This window comes from Tachypleus tridentatus, chromosome 10 (genome assembly GCF_004210375.1).
Source record: "Tachypleus tridentatus isolate NWPU-2018 chromosome 10, ASM421037v1, whole genome shotgun sequence".
Lineage (NCBI taxonomy): Eukaryota > Metazoa > Arthropoda > Merostomata > Xiphosura > Limulidae > Tachypleus > Tachypleus tridentatus.
The window spans coordinates 74,352,559-74,377,511 of record NC_134834.1 but is presented as its reverse complement, the minus strand read 5'-3'; the positions used below and the strand labels follow the sequence as shown (position 1 = coordinate 74,377,511).

The 24,953-nt window shown below is 30.9% G+C and overlaps 1 protein-coding gene across 1 annotated transcript in view; it reads right to left on the bottom strand.

Moving 5' to 3' along the window:
• The window catches only part of LOC143228381 (extracellular matrix organizing protein FRAS1-like), a 206,217-nt gene that overhangs the window by 54,919 nt on the left and 126,345 nt on the right, over positions 1-24,953 (bottom strand). The window contains exons 39-52 of the mRNA XM_076459646.1: positions 23,243-23,590; positions 22,587-22,669; positions 21,338-21,521; positions 19,794-20,102; positions 16,501-16,805; positions 15,392-15,532; positions 14,757-15,005; positions 7,542-7,634; positions 7,197-7,347; positions 6,716-6,939; positions 5,920-6,015; positions 5,188-5,353; positions 4,604-4,684; positions 2,611-2,780 (exon numbers count right to left, since the gene is read on the bottom strand). Of these exons, the coding sequence (XP_076315761.1) occupies positions 2,611-2,780; positions 4,604-4,684; positions 5,188-5,353; positions 5,920-6,015; positions 6,716-6,939; positions 7,197-7,347; positions 7,542-7,634; positions 14,757-15,005; positions 15,392-15,532; positions 16,501-16,805; positions 19,794-20,102; positions 21,338-21,521; positions 22,587-22,669; positions 23,243-23,590 (2,600 nt within the window). The remainder of the gene's footprint in view (positions 1-2,610; positions 2,781-4,603; positions 4,685-5,187; positions 5,354-5,919; positions 6,016-6,715; positions 6,940-7,196; positions 7,348-7,541; positions 7,635-14,756; positions 15,006-15,391; positions 15,533-16,500; positions 16,806-19,793; positions 20,103-21,337; positions 21,522-22,586; positions 22,670-23,242; positions 23,591-24,953) is intronic.

Here is a 24,953-nt window from a genome sequence, read left to right as displayed (position 1 = left end):
ATCAATATTTCAATGTTAATAATAAAATAATGTAATTATTACAAATCTCACAAAATCTGATTAACTGTGAAGTTATAATGCTTATAACAGAAGAGCATGGTACATTACTATTAAAAGAGGATAAGCCATATATTGGAAAAGCAATATAAATATTTTAATTTATAAATCTAAATAATGTAGCCTAACACCTTCATGCCAATGCTTGTGAAAAATATCACAGGTGTTCTAATGGTCTGAAGAAACTATTTAGTTAAATATCACATGCCACATGTCACTTCACAAAGAAAATGGCTTCATCACATATGCCACAAGTTACCCAAGAATAGCACAGCTTCTTCACATGTGCTACAGTTGATTTCATGATCATATGTGCTACAAGTTATCTATAAAGAATATAAACATTGCTTTATCACAAGAACCACATGATTTTTCAGGTAGGTTACTCCACTGAGAATGATGTTACTTCATCAAATGTGCCAAAGGTTACTCCAAGAATAACAATTTTATCACGTTATCAATTACCCAGGATGTACATAACTTCATTCCATACAGAATAACACAACTTCATCAAAAGTGTCACAGGTTATCCTTAGGACAACATAAGTTTATTACATGCTGCAGCAGGAAGAACTGCTTAACCCCTCAAGCTCTGCACCACCCAGTAGGAACATAACATTCACTTTTTGTCACTTTAGTGAAAAACGCTGTAATAACACAGTTGATCCATCACATCTCTAAAACAAACCCTTATATTAACAACTATCTGTACTATCTCTGAGAATATCATTAAATATTACAAGTGATTTATGACATCCTTGAAGGATATACACTGTTGGCCAAAATCTTAAGGCTAATGAACACAAAAATGTTCTGTTCATAAAAAACAGAAAAAATATGTATTTTGCATTGTTAGACTCAACCACTTATTTGAGTAGAGCTTCAAAAGATGAAAATAAGAAAAGGGAAAATAAAAATAAAAAACTTTTTTAGCATTTAATAGGGAAAATGTGAACACTATGAAATTAGTCGAAATACTAGCTGGTCAAAAGTTTAAGACCATACCAAAATGCCCAACAAGAGGTCTCAGTAGCGAGTTGCAAGCCATCATTGTGAATAACTTCAAACATTCACTTTGATATGGTTGATATAATTGTTTGCAGAAGGCTGGCTGGAATGTTATTCCAAGAGGTGAAGATGGCTTCACGAAGATCATGCACTGTTTGGAATTGATGCCCATTTCTACAGACTTCCCTTGCCATCTACCCCCAAACATTTTCAATGGGATTCAGTTTGGGTAAACACGCTGAATGGTCCAAAAGAAACACGTATTCACCATGAAAAAAGTCCTTTGTCCTGCAGGCATTGGGAGTGCAGCATTGTCCTACTGAAAGATCCAATCATTTCCACACAAGTGAGGACCTTCAGTCAATAAAGGTGATCTCTCCAACATGCCAATGTAGCCAGCTGCTGTTTGATGTGCCTGTATAACCTGAAGCTACATTGTTCCATGGAAGGAGAAAGCACCCCAGATCATGATGGAACCTCCTTCACTGTGTCGTGTAGAAAATGTCTCTGGTGGGATATCCTTATCATGCCAGTAACGTTAAAAACCATCTGGACCATCCAGGTTAAATTTTTTCTCATCAGAGAACAAAACCTTCGTCCACTTTTCTAAGTCCCATGTTTGATGCTTTTCAGCAAAGTTTAACCGAGCTGTTTCGTGGTGTGGAAGGAGGCGTGGCCTTTGAAGACGTTTACGGTTTTTAAAGCCTTTCTCTCGTAAATGTTGTGTTATTGTTGTTGAGCTGCATTCTGTGTCTGTAAAGGTCTTAATATGGTTCAGCAATTGGCTGGTGTCTTGCTGAAAAACCTATCGAATCCTACTGCTCAACACTGGCAAAATTCTCTTGGACTAACCACTTAAAATTCTACTTCCGTATCCCTCAGGGTCTTTTAAGAAATTTGCAACAGCAATTTTACTAAGCCCAATTTCACCAGCAATGGCACGTTGAGAGAGACCTTGTTTTTTGCAGCTCGATAATTCTGCCAAGTTCAAACTCTATCAAGTTTTTAGACTTTGCCATGTTTTTACCCAATGTCAGTGGGAGATGTTGACGATGATAATGCTTGAACACAAATGACTAAATTTCGTTACATGTTTACCGATTAACACTTTGTTTCAGTATGGTCTTAAGCTTTTGACCAGCTAGTATTTAGGCTAATCTTATAATGTTCACATTTTCCCTATTAAATGCTAAAAAAGTTTTTTATTTTTATTTTCCCTTTTCTTATTTTCATCTTTTGAAGCTCTACTCAAATAAGTGGTTGAGTCTAACAATGCAAAATGCATATTTTTTCTTTATGTTCATCAGCCTTAAGATTTTGGCCAGCAGTGTATTTGCTTGTAGTATCATAGGTACTCTGTGTAATAACTCTACAAGAAACACTTTAATATCATGTGTGTTTCATTTCACAACTGCTGGAAAAATAGGCATCGTGGGTTCAGTATGTAACCCTTATAATAGAAATATTTACTATAACGATAGAAATACTGAGAAAAACAGATCTAGCAAAATTGGTATACAATGCAACCAAATAATTAATGCTTACCTTAACGTCACAAGAGCTTCTTGTCACTCCTGAGGGAAATACCACCCTGGACACTTCGTTGTTAGGTCGTGATCTGAAATCAGCCCCAGAATCCAGTTTATCAGCCTGGCTGCCATCTGCTGTAAGAGCGTTTGTGTAGCAAATAGCTGATATAGCATGGCTTACATCCCCTGAAAAGGAAGTTTTACTTAGATTAAGTAAAATGTACTACAGACTGTTCAAAACCACTCCACTGAAAATCTGTTCATATTAGCACTTTGTTATGATGTTTCTAGTGTTTTCATGTTGTCAGACAGAAACTAATCCACCCCTTACTCATGGCATTCCTGTTTTGCACTGTTTTCCTCCAAGCAACCTTGCTCTAGATCTGTTACTAAAACATGGGTTTCACTGTCACCTCTCTCTTCACACCTTCATTTTTTGTTTTCCACGTACTTGGTCTTGACTAGCTGCCTTCCCTCTAATCTTACACACTGCTAAATTAGGGGTGGCTATCACAAATGGCCCTTATGTAGCATTGCACGAAATTCAAAACAAACCACACAATCCTGAATAAATAAGTATCATGAAACATTTTACTGAATAATTGTTTGTTTTTCTTTCATTTCTGTAACTAATAAACCAAAACTCTAACGTTTAATATGACAAGAATGAGTTCCCTATCCCATACTAAAACAGCAATGTTTAAAAGAAAGTGACATTGCCTTTAGAGAATTACTTCATTAATATTGTTTACTATAACATACAGTGGCAATTACTGATGCAAAACCTTATTTAAATATTTAAGAATAATACACTGAACGATTTTAAAACACAATGTTTCTTCACAAGTATTCACAGTCAAACAGCTAACTACAAAACGTCCCGTGAATAGTATTCACAGTCAAACAGCTAACTACAAAACGTCCCGTTAATAGTATTCACAGTCAAACAGCTAACTACAAAACGTCCCGTGAATAGTATTCACAGTGAAACAGCTAACTACAAAACGTCCCGTTAGTAGTATTCACAGTCAAACAGCTAACTACAAAACGTCCCGTTAATAGTATTCACAGTCAAACAGCTAACTACAAAACGTCCCGTTAATAGTATTCACAGTCAAACAGCTAACTACAAAACGTTCCGTTAATAGTATTCACAGTCAAATAGCTAACTATAAAATGTTCTACTAATAGTATTCACAACATGACTACAGTATGTAAACTATAAAAGTGAGATGGATGAACAGTAATTACTCAGTAGTGCTCAAAATAACGTATAAAGAGATTTTCTTGATTGCTAAACATAGTCTCGTTTGTAATATTCACAATAATATAAATTAACAGTACATAAACTACACAATACTTAAAAGTAATTATCATAATAATTTACAATGACAGCATGTTAATTGCTAAGCAAAATCTTATTCATAATGTCACAAAATAAAATACAGTAACAGTACATAAACTATAAAAGTTTTACAAATAACATATAATACTATATTGACACTGAGTTACATAAAACTAAGTAATGTCACTTGTAACAAAAACCGAGGAATGAATTACATGAAAGAACCTTTCAAAATTAAAAGCTATTATGTAATAATATGCAGATAATGATATGAATGAGCACATGAGCCATGCCATTGTTAAACTCCCATATTTATTAAACCCATACAAAGAAGGAATACTTTAATTAGTTGCTTTCAAGATATCAGTAAAAATTAATTATGATCAGTAAAAAGTACGTATGTAAGATCTCCTTGAAACACATGACACCATTCACTCAAAACAAAACAAGTTCAGAGCAACAAATGATCTTACAACTGATGTGAAAATAGAAACAGATGGAGAAAATTAAGGGCAGCAAAACAAAAAATAAAACGGTTTAAATTAAATTAAGATACTATTTAAAATAGTTGCATATGTTTCTCATAATTCAAACTCTAAAGATTGAATCCCTTACTAGGAGTTGAGTAAATGGCAAAAACTGTTTACTATAATAAATATTTTACCAGTTCGTCTCACATGAGCAAATAAGTAGCTGTCAGTTTCATTGATGTGATAAACTTGTTCCTCAAAGCTGATCAATGGTTCTATAAAAGATTTTAAAATTTTGGGTTTAGTTTCATAATAAATTGTTTATTATGATTTTTAGTTTAATACAATGGCTGAAACAATATTTTAATTTTTTAAAGCAAAATTCTTTTTTCCATCTTTTTTTACATTATAATGCAAAATCTAAAAATGTTAATCTTAAGTAAAATAATTCTCCTACTAATAATGAAAATAAATTCCTTAATGTCTTTACTTTTAAACTAAGATATTTCACTTTACATCCACAAAATACTACTATTTTTACATAAGCTATATCATTTGAATACCAAGAAGTCTAGCTTTGCATAACACACACATACACACCATTGTGCATAACCTTTGAAATAATGTTCAAGATTATTCATTCAGTACTGTATTAATCACTAATGCATTTTCTGAATTCTAAGAGCAGTACATTTTACATTCTTCAAAACATTTACAAACAAGTGTGCAGGGAAACAATAATTAAATATGAATTTCTACAAATAACATCTATCTTTACCATCTTCAACGTCATCAATGAAAACTTTAGCCACACTTGGTTGTCCCAGCAATGCATATGATGGACTACTTAACTCCACTGTGAAATCTTCTACTCCTTCATACACTGAATCATCATTGATGAAAATAGTACAAAACTTTTCATCCTCCCATTCTTCAAACTGCACCTATAATCACCCACCAAACTTTTTCATTCAGATGTTTCATTTCAAAGATTTCTCAAATACTAAATGGATTGTATATGTAGTCAAAAAATCAAATAGTCATTTTTAATTATTACTTTATGATCACAAAAACGTTTAAAACTAAACAAATATTTTAAAAGGTTTAAACAGATTTTGTTCTTGTATTTTTTGTGATAAAATAATAAGACTTATGAGTTACAGACTGAAAATACACCTTTGTAAATGAAATTGGTTTATATTTTAGAAAAAGAATCTGTGTTCAGAGCAAGAATCAGATAAAAACAGCAATATCAAATTAATTAATTTTGGCAGTTAAAAAATACCTTTCATTTTAAATTAAGAAACACAATATGATTTGGTTGTTTCTTTGTAATTAAGTACAAAGCTAGATAATGTACCATCTGTGCTCTGCCCACCATAGGTATCAAAACTGGGTTTTTAGTATTTTAAGTCTGCAAGCAAACTGCTGTGCCACTAGGTGTGACCACAATATGGTAATCATATCTTATTGATAATAAAAATTTCTTCACACTGTAATGGAAACACACCTGTCCTGAGTAAGGTACAAAATCTTGAGTGTTGGAATGATGGTTGAAATTGAAGTTCGCTGTACCATCTCTAGTAGCACACTGGACAATAGAATACTGTAAAAATACATTACAAACATATCAACTCAGGTCTGAAGTTGAAATTTTGATATCAATGTTACACTATGCAATTGATATACATCTCCTAATGCACATAACTTTCCCAAAGAGTAATAAAAAAAACGTTTTAGATAGCTTGAGTCATATGTGATAATATATTTAACCAAAGGTTAATAGATGATAGGGTGCAAAAGAAAAACCAAAATACATAGCATATAAAATAAATGTAATACTTCTGGTGATAATAATCAAATTTTAAGACAGATATCATTTTTGATGTTATTTTATCTAATAGACACATACTTAATTTTATTGATATTATGGATTTTGGTGAGCCAAAATGAATATGTCTCAATGGTTGTTGTTTAAATTTAGTTTAATACATTGACTGCTGTGATCCTTGGCATCATCTATAAAAAGTGCTGATAAAAATTTAATGCAATGTCATTTTGTTTTAGAATTTAAACAGAAATATTAACATTTCTAAAACATATAATCTTTCCATATTTATATTTAAGATGTACATGTAGATTGTGAGAAAATGCACGTAAATGTAAGACATGCACATTTGCAATCTCAGCAGTGAATATTATAACCATATCTTTGTTTACAATATCATTCTGCCCATACAAACTGTTCTGAACTGTGAAAGAAAAAAAAACTACAAAAAGTGACTGATTATGACATCTAGACTTACCTGTTTCAGATTTCCTGATCTCTTTACTTTTAGTTGTACCATTCTTGAGCTCTCACTAATATTATAGGTCTGTTTTGAAAAGCTAATCCTTGCCCAACGTACATGGAAAACATTATCACTGATGACATTTGGTTTAGCATCTTCCACATTAAAAACAAACTTGTCACTTGTTACATTACTTGCATCAGTTAAAACGTAGCGTAACATGCCAGTGTTGATATCATCTATCAGTTGAAAAAAAATATCCAAGATATATTTTCCTTAATGATAGGTATTTCACATAATTAAAAAATTAAATGCTGTACATAGCACTACTATTTATCCACAAAGTTTTTGACAGTACCTTGTTGTTAATATTTATTAACTATATAACTTAAATGCTCTACAGGAAAACTGAATCAGCAAATAATATAAAAATTTTCTTTATTGAAATATACACAAGAAATCTTTAGATTTGAAAGAAGAACAAGTATAAACTGACTTTGTGAGAACAGTAAGACTGGAGATCCAGGATTGCTAGCATGCTCTATGTGGCCATGGATAGGAGATTGAGTCACTGTATACAAAAGATCTTCTGGCCTAGTGTCAGCATCTTCAGTTAGTAGATCTCTCTTAGTAATAGCATTCATAGGCTGCTCAAAAACAAAATTATATCTTCATGTAAAACTTGCACAATACCTTCTATATCATAAATATCAACATTTTTTGCTTTTTGTTTTTTCTTGCAAATACAAACTAGTCACAGCCATTTTCTTTTCAAACATTTCTAAATACTCCTGAATTATGTATTGGAAGAGTACAGTAAAAAATTAGTGAATAAAACTACCTTTCCTTCAAATATTTCCAAGTATTGAATCCCAAGGTTAGCTGTCAATATTGGAGTTCCATCGTCTACTGGTAATACATTAATGGAGAAGACCTATAGGAAAACATTTTTTAGTAATTGCAAACACTATACAGTAAAATCATCCCTAATATATATAATTCAGTAACACAGATAAGCAGTCTTAATACTTTTAGACTCAAGTGACAGTGGTGAAAATGTTTTATTGAAAACATTTTCCCATTATTTATTTCTTTATTCAAAAAGTGAAATGGGTTTAAAATGAGAAAAAATGGTTTTGGCAAATTCTGATAATTTGAATTTGCCTTCAGTTTTTTTTTATTTACTAGATTCATAACTACTGGTCTACTTCAGCTTTACTGTTTCTGACAAGGTTGCTAAATGTGGCATTTATATTTTGTATAAACATGTTGCTTGTGACAAAATAAGTCCTTAGATGTTCCAGGAATATGTCATTCTTAACAAGTGGTCAACTATCAAAAGGTGGAACTTAAATGATGGCATCCATAAAATTAAATAAAAAATCTCAACTTATATTCCAAAAGTAAAAATAACATCTTTTTTAATAAGCTACAACTGTTGTCCTACATGAGGTACCAATTTTTTGTTAGTTTCTCATGAGCGTCAGACTGCAGAAGTGGACAGTTTATTTAACAATTCACTAATATTACTGTCAATGAAATAATTCTTAAATTAATTACATTAAAAGAAGTTATCTCTCCATATAACAAAGAATAACTGTTTTTGGTCCTGAATGAAAAACTTCATATAAATGTTTTTTAAAAACGTTCTCATTAAGTGGTGTAAAAACAAAATTACTGAAATAAGTATTTATATTAATGCAAAAACTAATGAATTGGATAAATGCTAAAGTGCTCAAAATAAAATATATTTCACATCTATATTCAACAATATGTTTTATGTTTGGGTGTTTAATGTTTAAATGTTCAGGTATTTATTATCATAATCTGTGACAAAATGGCAAATATGTCATCATAGTTGCCATTTTGTACCAATTATGTATGAGAACACCAGACCATTCTACACTTCACAACAGAAGACCAAATATTATTCCTACACTTATGAATAACATTACTGATTTTAAATACAGATTTACAATATCACCTAAATGTCAAGGAGCTGAAATTTTAATGGACTATTCTTGTTATGAAAACAACCAGAAGAATCCATACAAAGTACTTTCCCCAAGACTCTCTTAATTTTAAATTATGAACTATACTAAAACTATTAAGAATGTAGCAAAAATCTTAAAAACAGCCCTTATTGTTCATATACATAACAATTTTTCCCTAAAACTCACTTAAATTTATTATATTTCCACAACATTCAAAGGCAACTCATTCCAAAGGCCAACTACCCTGCAAAAATTTGTATTTGTGTCCATAGTCTTACTATTTCCATTGTTAAGTATGAAAAAAGATGATACATCAACACTATTGATTCCTCTTACAATCTTAAACACCTCAAACAGATCTTCGTAATTATTCTTCTTTCAAGAGAAAACAATTTAAGAGATTCAGTCTCTATTCATATGACAACCCCTCCCTCCCAAAAACCATTCTAGTAATCCTTCTCTGAACCATTTCCAACAATTCAGTGTCTTTTCTAAGGTAATGATCCCAAGACTGAAAACAGTATTCCAAATTTGGCCTAAACATGACCTTTACAATGAAATTATAACCTATTTATACTGGTATTCAATATTTCTGTAGATACAACCTAAAAATCCTATTTGGTCTACTACTAGCAACAGCATACTGCTTGAATGGCTTTAGAGACTGACCAACTATTATACCAAGATACCTTTTGCTAATGACACTGTTAAGGTTATTCCCAACCAAATTAAATTTATAATTCAAATTATGATAACCCACATGCATTACTATGCATTTACTGTGATTAAAATCCATTTGTCATTTATTTGCTAACTCATTAAGTGATCTAAATCCTTCTGCAAAGCAGCAGCATCCTCTTCGCAGCCAGCATCATCCAAGACCTTAATATCATCTAAAAATGTAAGTAATTTACTGATCATTCTTTCATCTATGTCATTGACGTAAATCAAAAAGAGTTCCTAACATTGAGCAATGAGGTACCCACTTGTGACATGAATCCAGTCTGACTGAACTACATTTGTAACAACCCTCTGTTTTTTCCATCCAGCCATTATTCTGTCAAATTTGTTAATTTATCCCCCAAAGCTATAGACATTTTTCAATATGAGCCTTTTAAGTGGCACCTTGTCAAATGCTTTATGAAAACTAAAATATACCAAATCTGCACATTTACCCTTTTCTACATAAGCATTAACCTTTTCAGAGAATATGAAAAGATTTATAAGGCAAGATTTTCCCTTAGTGAAACCATGTTGACTATCCAATAAGATTCTAAACTTTGTTAAATGACTTTGCAAAGCATCTTTTATCAAACTTTCCCAACAACTGTCGTAAGACTAATAGGTCCATAATTACTAGGTCAATTTTAATCACCTCCCTTGTGAAGAGGAGTTGCATTAGTTAACTTCCAGTCCTCTGGTACCTACCCACTATTCAAGGACTGAGAAAAAATAGTAGGAAGTAGCTCAAATATCCAATCTTTACCTTCTCCAAAAACCTTAGGGAAATATTATCTGGCCTAGGAGCATTACTTGTCTTTAAATTTCTCAAATTTTCCTAACCAGCTCAGGATTAATGCAGACATCTTGTTTGATTCTGTTTCAATCTATAAACAGCTCAAGATGTGGGATACTGCTTAAACCTTCATTGGTTAAAATTGAAAAAAAAGCAAAATTTACTAAACCAGCTATCACATAACCATTAAATATGAGCCTTCCTTCATCATCCCTCATGAGTCCAACCCCCATCCTAACATTTTATATACTCTTAATATATTTAAAAATTCTTTCTGTTAATTTTTACATTTTCAGCCAACCTTTTCTCATATATTCTTTTTGATGTCTTAATTTCCTGTTTCAACAACTTTCTTGATCTTCTATAACCTTCTAAATCACATGTCATACCAGCCAATTGAAATGTGTTATATTTGTGATGCTTTTCTTTAGCTTTATATCTTATAATATTTGTGAGCCAACCTGGTTTTTTTACTTTCAACTATCCTTTTCTTTCTATAAAAAATAAGTTTACCTTGAATACTTTAAACGTTATCCTTCAAAATTTTCCTCATCTGATCAGTGTCTCCAAATAACTCAGCTGCCAAATTTGTAACAGATATTTCTTGTTGCATCCCTTTAAAACTTGCTTTTATGAAATTTGTAACCAAAATGTTCTTGACAATCAAAGGCAAGAAAAAAAAATTGGTTGAATACTTTATTTCTTGTTTTTCAGGTTTATTCTTTACTAATTATTACCAAAGTAACTAAAATGTAAAAAGAGGGATCTTTTTAAGCTAGTTAAGATAAGATTAGGTAAAATAAATAATAATATATATGTTCCATGAGGCTTCACTTGTCTCAAACGATTTACAACTTATAATGCCATGGATAGTAAGTAGTTAGACATGGTTCAAAAAGTAATCAAAAGGGCAATAAAAAAAACTTCAATTATGAGTAGACATACTGTTACAAGCTTAAGGTTACTTAGGATAAATCAATGCAGTTTCATGTTACAATATGAAGTTATTCTAGAAAGAAGAAAGGTAATCTAGATTTATTTCAACTTTTTTTTTTTGGTAGTTACAAGGTCAGTCAAATTGACTGATCCAGTTATGAGTTAGGGTATAGAAAATAATATATGGAATATAAAGTTTCACTGGAAAAAACTCTTTTGAAATATATTTACAAAATTTAAGGGATTACACAAAGGAAATATGAGATGTGAAAAAGTACTTTTAATTTTAACATGAAAATTACTCTGCACATGGATTATTCAAATCAAGTGCTCAATATATACATGAATAAATCTTTATTTCAGTTTATTAAAACATTTCACTGAGAAATACGATAGTTTGTATTTGAAAGACTTATAATATTATCTAAAAGACTGCCAAATTTTGTGAATATATATACTATGTTGAAAGTTAGTAATATTAAATCTATAATCACCTTAAATGAGTACAATGGTCAGATAGTCAATCAAATTGACTAATCCCTTGTTGAAAGAGTTAATCTTACTCGTTGGTACTTATCTAGTTGAAATATTACCACAGTAGCAAAAGTATGCCCTCACAATTACAAGGGGACCCAAAGAGCCTTAAAAACTTAAGAATTGCTGATTTGAGGAATAAACATAAGTGGGCCCCATTACTTTTAAGACAGGGGTAGATCATCTTTTCTAGTTATGCCACTGCCTCACCATGACATAATTATACACAAAATCTTAAATTTAGAAACTTAAAGTTACTCACTGATGACTTTCTATGCCATGGTAAAGTTATTTTAGTTATTACATATAAAACCTTAGCTACAGAAGCTTAACATTACTAGCTAATGAGTATCCAATAGAGACCTTGCCATGAGACAGATATAAAACCTTAAAACATTACAATTCCATCTAATATGCAAAAGGTACTTCATAGTAATCTATTAACCCAACCTCAGGTTGCACCATAAGCTAATGATGTGGTTGAAACAATGTCTACCAAACAGATTTCTTTTGAAAAACGAAACTGTGCTTATTCATAGTTATTTTTCCAAGAGCAAGATATATTCTGGTTAGTGTTTATAACTATGGCAAAAAAGCAGTAGAAATAAATGATCTCAAATGAAGAATCTGAAATCAATTGTACAGTATACCTATCAAAGAGAAATAACCATAACAACATTTTTAGAGTTACAAATGCTATTTATAATAGTTATAAACATGACTATTAAATTAAGGGCACATGGTTTATATATCTACTCTGGAAAACTATAATAAGATTGGTGGGACTTCACTGGTGCATTTCTAAAATTTATTTTTATCTTTAAAAATGAGAAGGTAGAAGGTTCAAATTTTATATCATGACTTTTAAATATCTACTATTTGTGTTTCTAACTGATTGGACACAAACTCATAACAGGAGAGAAAGAAAGTCTGTAAATAAGAACTCTGAATGCAAATGTGTCACATGCCATAGAGAAGTGAAGGCTAAAAATGTATTTAAAAGTCTTTTTGAAATTTAGATACAAAACTTAGATAATATAAAGATATGAATTTTGAACTGAGTTTTGATGTCAAATTTATTGACTTACATTAATAATGAAGTTGTTTAATTAAACTTGGAATATACACTTTACCAAAGGATGTGGAATGCACACCACAAACAATCCAAGAAGCAGAGTGTGTATGGTTAAAGATGAAATTTTAATGAAGAATAATTAGATTAAATTAAGTGAATAAATTGCACATAATCAGCAGCAAAGATGAAACAAGAATGAAGAAAGAACTTCATCAGCTGGTCATCACCTCTTAGGCAAAAGACAACACTACCTAAAAACTGTATTTACAAATCACTTTCTCACTGTAGCTAACCAATAAAAAAATAGACAAAAGAATATAGGCATATCTCAATTTTGTGTATGTAAACTTGACTGTCCCATATGACAAAGTAAAGCACAAAGCAACTATCCCAAAGAGCAAAAGACAAGCTTCTTGACTGGACAGACAACAGAAAGTGACACCTGTGGTTGAATTGTGAAAAGGATCTCAGCCAGAATTACCTAACTTAAGATACAGAACTTGGAAAATATTTTAAATTTTGAAGAGATGAAATATACACTGTAAGAGTAAAGTATATGCCACTTGCATACTATAACTTTGTTAAACATCCTTAATAACAGTTTTGAGTTCTCTAGTTTTATTAAAAGTCTTGAGTTTCAATACAAATTTTACTTGGGTATTTTTGATGATCTCTCATTTTACACTAACATACCACTGAATAAAAGAATAAACGTAGCTATAAAGGTATAATTTTCCTGTACTGAAAATGAATTTCTGATAGCTACTTCCCTCCTCTCAAAAGACTAGCTATTCTCATTCACTCCTGCCTCATATGAATAATTTTTCTTTACACATGCCACACACCTTTTGCATTCCCCTTTAAAATTAAGTGATTTCATTGTGTCACTCTTGTATATTATCATGTATCACCTTTCCATCAATAGGAGCACAGTACACTCACATATTTAAATTTAAAACATCACACAAGAACTTAAAAATCAAAAAACTTTTCATGAATATGCTAATTACAAGACTTGATAATGGTTCATATGCTGATTGCTAATAGAAACCCACATTTCAATACTGGTTTGTAATTATATTTTTAGTCTTTTTCTTCCTAGCTTCTTTAAACAAAATCTGATGACTGTCTTAATTACTATAACTTAAAAGATTGTCAGTCCTGTTTTTAACTTGGACATAATTAGTATGAAGAAGATTTTTATTAGAAAATGAATATCCTGCTTGGCTTGAAGATTTAGTAATCAGGAAGACTGTTTCAGAACTTATAAACATGAGGAAACAGGTCAACATATAAACTATAGAAGATACATATGCAGCCATTTCTCTGTCCTATACTGGTGAACCATCAATCCATATTCAATAAGCCTCAAAACCTAGTTGGTTCTTGTTTCCTGCATGTTTCAGTTCATGCCAATTTTTTCAATAACTTCAGGTCATGATCTCTGTCAAAGATTATTAATAGGACATTAAAAATCTGTTGCTAATTGGTGTTATACCATTAGAGGTGTCAGTCTCATTACGTGTGCTACAGATTGCCTTTCACGATGGCACTTGAATAATAATGACAAAATGCCTTTGTAAATACATTTAATGGCCAAAATTTCATCTAAGTTAATGATACAGAAAACTGTCATCATGAAGAATATTAAAATTTTCCCTCAACAAAAAGAAAAACTTAAAGGAACTTATTCTAAAGTACAGGGCTTCACACTAAAACTTTCTTCTACAAAAAATATTTGTTACTTACTTTTAAGTCTCCAGCAGTGATTTTTCAATAGCATCATTACATATTCTTACACTCTTATAAATGTAGTCTAAGCATCACTATAGATTTACTATTTTTATAATTGTTATCAAAGCATCATTATATATTCCTATATTTTTTATAAATACAATCCAAACACCTCAACAAACAAAATTATTTACAAATGAGTTTCACGTAGCTGCCTTAACAACACTTGTTTATATGCACAGTTTTAACTATACACAAGTTACTTACTGATGGATCTCCTGTAGTAACCTTATCACCATTTTTCTGAATTGTATAAAGAGGATTAATGCCGTCAGACACCGTAAAATGAAATTCATCCTTAAGACTGTTTGAACCATCATGCTGATAGCTGACAAGATTTTCATATATGTCATCCATCGAGAAGGCTGTGGTGGGACTATATGTTCCTGCTAAGCCTTGCAACTCTATAGTGCCATGTTTTGGAAGTTTAACAATACTGAACATGATATCAGTGTCCTGAAAATCAATATCCTTTAATTTTAGACAAAAATTCTGAAAAAAAAAAGCATGCTCGTAAGTAGAAATAACACTTCAAAAACGTCTACTATAAAAGATGCCACTTACTACAAGTAAAATAATATCACAGTTTTCAGTAAAAACAGGGAAAAACATTCCATGCATTCCACTATAAGTTAAACATAAAGGATTCATAAAATTAGAAAACAATATAGGTGAAAAGCATTAGGTATATTGCATATTGTGAACTCAACCAAGTTCTAAATATTCACTAATCTGAATATACTTTTTCCATAACATAAATCTTAAAAATATTTACTAAGTTAAATGTTCTTAATGGTATTGGATTTTGCAAGTTGTTTAATAAAACTTAAAGCATACCACACCTTTGAATCTAAGTCAACAGCTTTGAGTTCAAACTCTGTGATGAGTTTCCTAACCCCTTCCTGAACCCTCAGCCCACTTGTTGTTACTAGAGGAAGAGTATCATCAATAGGGGTGATGGTAATATGAAAGGTATGTGTTGCCTTGGAGAAAAATTAAACTATTTTATAAAGTTCTGAGGAAAAAAGGTTTAATATAGAACTTGAACCCTGATGCATATCCTATGAATAAGAATCAAGTTTCTAATGTACAAAATAATACATTAAATCATATAAAAGTAAAAAATAGTAAATTTCCTTTAAAAACACTTGAAAACATTGAAGAGAAAAAGAGTAAAGTTTAACATAAAACAATTCAAAGAATAGAAGAAAGAATGCCAGTTTAACTTATAACATTTCAAGACATCAACACTGGCTGTGAAATTAAGGCAAGGCTGAAAAATAGAAAGTTTTACAAGACTTTAAGGAATGGACATAAAATTTGATATAGCATTTCAAAGCATCAAGGTAACTATAACATTTTATGACCACTTCATGACATTTCACAAAGAATGCAAAATTTTAAAAGTCAACATATGAAGGCATCAGAAAAATTAAATATAGAATTTAACAAACCAACACTTTAATATATTTGAAAAGTTTTATAGAACAGCATTTTAGAACACTGGAGAGAAAAAAGTTAAATTTAAATACATTATTTACAAAATTCAAAGATTGAAAGTAAAATGTTAACATCCACCAAATTATTCTTCTAGGTTATAAGAAAGAAATAAGCATTTAATATCATCATTTTCAAAACATCAAAGTGATAGTAAAGACACTACAGGTGTAAATTTAAATGTCAGAAGGTTCAAGTTTAAATATAATAGCTGATAATTACTGTTACTGACACAGTAAAGAAAACTTGTGAATAGAGAAATTAAAAATTTACAATTTTGAGATAAAAGTAACAAAAATAAATAAATAAGAAAGCCAATTATTCATGCCATATAGAGTATAGTATAGTAGGACTGATATCACTGAAAATATAAAGATGGAAGAATAGATAATAAGGTTGAGAATTTATACTAATAAATAATAACACTGGCAAAAATAAAAAAGGAGTCACTAACATTGTTTACACCATCAGACACAGTAAATGTGAAAGAATCCATTTTGTTCTCAGCATCAACACTGTGAATATAAATCAGTCTACCAGAAGCTAGATCTGCCTGCAAAAAGCTAGTAACAGAAATCATGGGCTGCCCAAGCATTTCAAGAACTCCTTCTGTTGGTGGTACTATAACATCATACTGTAAGAGAGCTGGTTCACTATCAGAATCAACTGCTGCAAGTTCATTGGTTGTTATCTGTTTGGCTGTTCCTTCTGGAAGTGTAATTCCAGTATTCGTAGTAACCACAGGTGGAATTTTGTCCTCTAATAAAATAATAATAAACATTACAGTGATCAAGGTGAGGCTCTGTTATATTATGAGAAACATGAAAAATTATACAAATCTTATCACAATAAAGATGGAATTTGGTCATCTAAACTGAAGTAATAAACATAAGTTATTCAAATGTTACTGTAACTGAAAGGAAACCTCATCCTCTAATATGTAACATATATAAGTTACACAAGTGGTACTTTAATCAAACTGAAAGGTTTGATCAACCTCAGTATGATAGAAAGCACCTTAACCTGATATTAAGATTAACCTAAGAGTATTAAAAAAATTGTTCAACCAAAGTTTTATCTCTGTAGTCACAAATCTTAATCCTCCACTAATTTTAAACAAAGATTATACAAGTATTTTGAGTTTGACCTTATATGTTATGTTTTACTGTAGGAGAGACTTCTCAGTTTGTTAGATTGACCAAACTCTTATTTTACTCTGTTGAGGTGTTTAAGATTGTGAAGGAAATTTGCTGACAGTGTTGATGCATTACCTTTTTCATATTTAATGGTGAGTGTGTGTGTGTGTTTTCTCATAGCAAAGTCACATCAAGCTATCTGCTGAGTCCACCAAGGGGATTTGAACTCCTGATTTTAGTGTTGTAAATCTGTAGACTTACCACTGTACCAGCAGGGGACTTTAATGGTGAGAGTAATAAAACTATGAGACACAAATACAAACAGAGAAGAAACCATCTTGATAAAAAGTTTTATGATAAGAAATGGGATTGAGAATTTATTGGTTTGATTTAATGGATAGGAAAATGGATCAAAAGTTCCTTTGATGTTATGTGAAGACAATACAGAAGTATGATCAATTTAACTGTCCCATATGATAAACAATCTTAACATTTTACAGAGGCTTAGCCTAAAAATATATTTAAAAATATATATTAACTAGCATAAATTTAATCTAAGAGTATGGTCAATCTAAATCAGTACCATCACTTTTGACTGTTTAAAGAGCTCAACCCAAGAATGTACAAAATATAAGATAAATATTTGTATAATAAAAACATTATCTTCTCTTAAGCTTAATTGAAGAGTATTAAGAAACGTTTGATTAACTTTATAATAAAAAATACTGATATTTTATTATGCTTAAGAGTTTGACCAACCAGAATGTTATAGGTACAATACAAAAACTTAAATATTTTAATATTTTACTGAGTTAAACTAAACAGAATAAAAAAGTTTGGTCAGACTAAATATTACTTGTATTAATAAAGTATAATTTTTTACAACTAATAACAAAGAAAACAGACAAATTATCTGTTCAATAAAAAAATTGACATTTTAATAACTCCACTTCTAGAATATAAAGGAAAAGGGATTGTGACCTAACACATTATTTATATGATAAAAATCTTGATTTTTAGTAACCTTATTCCAAGGTTGGTTGGTGCAAAGCAATGACGCTATCTGCCCCAAACACCAGTAAAAAAGATAAAAGTAAAATTAGTATAGAAAATAAAAAATAAATTATGTTATAACAAAAAAAAATGTCCAAAATTCAGATAAAAGATACAAATAGTATTAGAAAGTCCAATAGCCCACAAAATTGAAAAATACAAGGAAGCTGTACAGTGTCATCATCATGAATGACACTGTCCAATGTCAGGGGTAAACCCACAGAACAGACATGTCAAAAATGATGCCATTACTCATGGTTGTAATGATGGCATAACAATAAAATGTGGGCTATTGTAACTTTAGTATCCAAGATAAAAGAAAACAATGAGTAAAAACTGTGACTAATGTGTAGCCTAGGTTGGACAACTTCCTTCCAATCCTTATTGAAACAAGATGACTAAAGAGCAACAGAAGGTTTGATTTGAGCTTGTTACAATGTTGTTCACTCCAACTCAACTACTCAATAACTCTAAACCAAACCCTTAATACAGAACTGCAGTCCATACATGGGATAGGCACAGACGTGATGGCACTAGAGCAGACAGATGTAGCTGTGGTGTCAACAAGCTCATTCCCACAGATACTGACATGACAAGATATCCAGAAAAACTAGAAAAGGATAGATGATAAAGAAAAATAGGCCAGTCATTTTAGAATATAAACAAGAACAGGCTAAGAACTGATGCTAAATGATTCCAGGGCCAGCATAGAACTAAACAGGAGAATGTAAATAGTACAGTTGGTGTACTTCATAGCTTCTACATGATGCAGGGCAAGAGAAAAGGCATACAACTTGACAGTAAATACAAAAACTACAGAGGAGATCCTGTGAGCAACCACCAAGTCACAACAAAACATGGCAGATCCCACAGAGTTACATGATTTTGAACCTTCTGTATAAATGGGAATGGAAGAATGGTTTGAAAGATGCTCAGCAAAGATTGGTTTGTTTAAAATTTCGTGCAGAGCTACACTAGGGCTATCTGCACCAGCCATCTCTAATTTAGCAGTTTAAGACCAGAGGGAAGGCAGCTAGTCATCACCACCCACTGCCAACTCTTGGGCTACTCTTTTACCAACGAATAGTGGGATTAACCATAACAGCACTACTCCCCCACCGCTGAAAGGGTGAGCATGTTTGGCGTGACAGTGATTTAAGCCCACAACCCTCGGATTATGAGTCAAGTGCCTTAACCATCTGGCCATGCCAGACCCTTTATACAATAAAAAGTGTTGAACTGCTACTAATTACAATCCCAATATTATTATCTATACGATGAAAAAAAATCAGCTTATAATACTTTTTGTCTTACAAAAATTAGGTTTTTATCAGTCTTATTCTAGAAACATAAAAAAATGATATGGTAAACAAAAGCATTATCCATACAATAAAGCAATTAACCTTATACTAATAATGATTTCAGTTGGCCAACCAAACTGATACCTGTATTCTTAACATAAATCCTGATATCATATTAATAACAACCTAAGATCATGAACAAAAGATTAATCTTAAAAAAAAAAAAAAAGCAGTTAAATTAATAGCAAACTCCTAACCTATGACCATAATCACAAAGGTCTGGTCCATCAATAAGTTACCAACGGGATCAGACACTTGGAAACGAAATGGAATGGTGCCAGTTGGTTCTCCATTTTTATGAACATAATGAACATTTCCTAATTCTATATCCTGTTGATTAAAACTAGCAACTGGTCCCCTTGATGACAAAGGAATCTGTTTGTCTTTACGGTTTAAAACAAGTTTGCCAGTTGGTGGATCCTGGGTTATGGTATAATGCAAATGTTTATCTTCCGAGTCTAAATCTGAAGCCAACAATTCGTGTGGAGTTATCACTGCTGTAGAGCCTAAATTAAAGTAAATGGTATGAATATCGACTAACAACATTCTTTCTGTACATGTTTATTTTTGGTTTGTACAAATTTTAAACAAGATTCAAGTACATGTGAAGACACTTAATAATTTAATGATGCCACAGAAGTTCTAAAAATCATTAAAATAATTTCTTGTCATTGTCATACTGTAACAACTTCAAAGAATTTCAGCAATACCAAGAAACCTTATATTCCTTAAAAGAAATTAGTGATGACAATTAAAACTTTGAATGACCTTAGAAAAAAAGAGAAAGGTATTATTGTTACTTTGTTATTATACACCAGGAAGGATGCTTTATAAGCCCTGTGATCTTAAAAACAAAATTATGATCTTTGATTAATCAAGTTATACAGTACAAGTGACAAACAACCTGGTAGTTTTAAAAATGAAACTAAGATGTATCTACAATTAACACCTCCTCAGAATACAAACTATCACAAAGTTTGGTGATTTAAGAGTTAAAAAATAAAACGGTTCAAAGAGTTTGTATAATTTCGAAAAGAAGAAACAGACTCTTTGGTGTATGTCTATATTTGATTTTAAGTATTTAATTTGATACTGTCAACACATTTGACATTGTTTGTCCAATTACTAATAATTAAAATTTCTGAGGGACATCAGCTTTAATGATGTCATTTATATTATCATAGGGTAAGCTCAGAGCATCTTATTCCATACTACCAACAAATATTTTGTCATAAAATCCACATTTCCAAGTTATTTACCTGTCTATGAATTTCTGAATCACCTCGAATATTTACATATATACAACCACACTTCTACAAATTTATATCACAGTTAATACTTAAAAAATGAAAACAGCAAAAGTAAACAATTACTTTGTTACAGTTTCTAAGTAAACGAGGAAAAATACTAGTAATACTCAATTATAATTTTTCACAACTGTGCATTACAAACAAAAGTACTAGTAATTGTTTAGTTGTAGTTTTATTGATTAGTGTCTAACTACCATGTGGTATAAAACTGGTGATTATTTCACAACAAATTTAAGCCTCATGTTTAATCGACATAAGGGAAAAAAAATTATGGTAATTATTTTTCAATGCAGCTTTTCAGTGTGTAAAAAATATAAATAAATAACAAGAGCACTGATAATTTTATATAGTACTTTTTGTATAACCAATATAAGAAGCTAACAAAAGCACTGGTTATTACTTCATTGTTGATATAAACTATTTTTTCTTACCTGCCTGCAGTTTCATACCACGATTAACAATCATGCGAGGTGTTTCTGTATCATCTGATGTGACAACAATTTCTAATGTTTTTGTGTCAAAGAAATGACCATCAGACAAGGTTAAAGTGAAATTGTCCCCATTTGAATTCTTGTTCCCATCATGAATGTACACCAGTAACTCTTCAAGGACTTCCTGTGATGAAATACATGTTTTAATTTAAAATATTTTCTAATGTAGAAAATTTATGGAAAATGGGATTACACAGCCCATAGATCAATACAACTTCAAATTTATCTTTACATGCTCATGAGTAATCTCAGTATTATCCAGAAAATTTTAAAATAACAGTTTGAATAACATTTTTCAAGAACAACTGGTACGAGATGAAAATACAAAAAAAAAAACTATATTTATTAAATTGTAACTACTTTCAAGGTATTCAAAGTATACCTCAATACCTTAACATCAGAAAGGGTGTAAATGGTTCATTAACATTAGAAGTCCATAAAGAAAAACTGTTGAACAATTTCAATAATACAAAACAAAAAAAGCCAAAACCATAGTCAACATCTCATAACCACAAAAGTGTCAATAACACTGGACTCCAGGGAAGGTTTAAGAGCTAATCCTTAAACATTAGAAACTGGGTCAATTCTCAGTAATCTCACAGATTATGAAAGGAGTTAATTTTTGAATAACTTCAGACTTGGTTATAAACTCAAACTGTCATGACTATTATAAAAGATGAAAAATAAAACTTGTACATCAACAAGGTTTTAAGTCATATCTTAATAAGTAAATATACCAAAAGAAAATTAAAACATACACCAATAAAATAATACATTAAAAAATGATCAAACTCATCTTAATAAACTAGTATATTAGAGAAGGATGAAATATTCCTAAAATGTACAATAAACAAAGTTCAAATAATCTCATAAATAAAAGAAGTTGCAAGCATACCTAAATACACTATTATACATCACAGAAACTTCAAGTATACCTCAGTAAGTTTGTATGTTTCAGATTATAAACAGACTTTAAAATCTTGTACATCAAAAAACAGTTGAAGTGTATGTCAATAATCTTGTAAATCAAAGAAAATTCAGATGTTTCCGAATAAACTTAGTACCCAAAGAAGATTCGCATGTGTTTGAATATATATGCAAAGATAGTTAAAATGAGTTTCAGTAATCTTCAAACACAAAGGAAAGCTACAAATATATTTGTGGTGCTTAGCATATGAACCAGAGTTACCTCATAAGTAAAAGCATCTTTCAGCGTGAGAATTGAGCCTTTATGAGGAGGCTGGCTAGGTGTTTGAAGAAGGCGTAAGGTACCTGTCATAGAAATAGAGTGCAGTATCATAGAAACAACCATACCAAAATCAAATAAAATGATGTTACAATAAGTTGATAAAAACCACTATACAATTATATTTAAATCTTGGGTTTGTCCAAAACTTTATTTGCATTCCTTTTGTCAATTTTTATCTTGAAGAGCTTCGAAATGTCTCTTTTTTAAAGTATAAACTCATTCTTCACAAAGACTTTTTGGTATTTGAGGAGTAATATTTCAGATATTTATCTAAAACATTTAGCAATAAAAAGTTTCAATATTTTCCATGATAGTTTTACCACTGAAAGTATACAAAAAAATCCAGTTCACATTATATATGCTAAGTAGAGTAACAACATGGTATAAAATATAAAATTAAAGATAATTTCTCATTTTTTTTCACATTAATATATTTCTTTTGGATGACTTAAACTCCATTATTTTTGCTACTTATACCAATCATAAAAAGTCTGAGCAATGTAAAAGAAGAAAATAGAAGGAAATGAAATTTTACCAATATATATATATATATTATGATAAATAATATTTTATGATAATATTAACAAATTTCTCACCATATTTAGGTGGGTTAACTAGGACAAACAAAAGGTCTTCAGAAGATGAGTCAATATCGCCAGCATATAAAGATGAATTGCGGACAACTACAAACCCCTTGCGGACAACTGGAAGAGGCTCAACAAGGATCACAGGAGGTTCATCATTTTCCAGTTGAATAGAAACATTGATACGAGAAATGGGTGATTTCAGTTGGCCATCAGTAACATGAAAAAGAAATGCATCTTCTGTTGGTTCTTTATTACGATGATCTATTTGGTTGTAGTGAATGTATTTATTCATAACATCTTCCATGGAAAAGGATGTAACCGGAATTCCTGCTGCCTGCAATAATTGACCATGATCATCTAAAAAATAAAATATGTTATTTCAAAACAAGCAGAATACAAGAAGACTTCATGATTTCAGCAAACCCTCTGATAAAGAAAAATGAAATTATGAGTAATATAACAAATGCTTTTTCATAATTAAGCTGTATTTCATATTCACTGAATCAGTCTTTCATTACAGATTTTTAAAGTTTTGTCCATATTTGATCATGTAAGTATCCCCACATGGAAAAGTTGCTTGGAATACAAGAAAATACTTGTAACAACTTATCACAGAGAAAGCTTTATAATGCACTACTTGTAACCAACTTATCAGAGACAGCTTTATAATATACTACTTTAATTAACTTATTACAGTGGCAGGTTTATAACACACTTATTGTAACTAAGTTATCAGAGTGACAGATTTATAATACACTCTCTGTAACCAGCATAAAACAATGACAAGTTTATAATACACCACTTCTAACTGACCTATCAAAGTTACAGGTTTATAATTCACCTTTTGTAGCTAACTAATATATCACAGTGGCAAGTTTATAATAAATAACTTGTGAGTAATTTACCCTAATGGTAGGCTTATAGTAGACTATTTGTAACTAAAGTATCACAGTGACAGGTTTATAATAAAGACTATGTAGCAACATAATAATAAATCATTTGTAACTAACTTACTATAGTGACAGATTTATAATATATTACTTTTAACCACCTTGTCACAGTAGTACGTTTATAATACACTACTTGTAATTTGTTTAACACAGAGACAAAATCAGAATACATTAATTATAGCACATATTACCAAACTGGTAGTTTATGTTACCTGTATCTCATTTACCAAAGACAGTTTCAAAATGTATCACTTATTACCAATTTGACACAGAGATAAAACTGGATATTACAAAATTACAACAGTGATAAATTTATAAATAATACACTATCTGTCACTGACATACAAATGTGACAGGTTTGTGATAGAGTAGTTCTAATAAACTTATTTTAATGATTGTTATAACTAGTGAATTATAAACCTGACTTACCACAGTGACAAGTTTGTAACAGGCTAGTTGTAAGTCACTTACCACAGTGACAGATTTGTAAGGGGTTGGTGTTATTGATTTACCACTGTGGCAAGTTTATAGCAAGCTAGTTGTAATTGACTTACCATAATGGAAAATTTATGACTAATTGTCAATAACTTTAGACATTGGTCTCAGGCTGATTTACAAGCAACTTGAGGAGGTCTAGCCAACAGACATGACATACAAGCCCACCGGTATGTGGACATACCAATGAGCCATATCCCTCAGCTATAGAAAAACAGTTCTACTGCCCTGTGACATCACACCACTTTAGGGTCTCTACTCTGCATTTTCTGTCA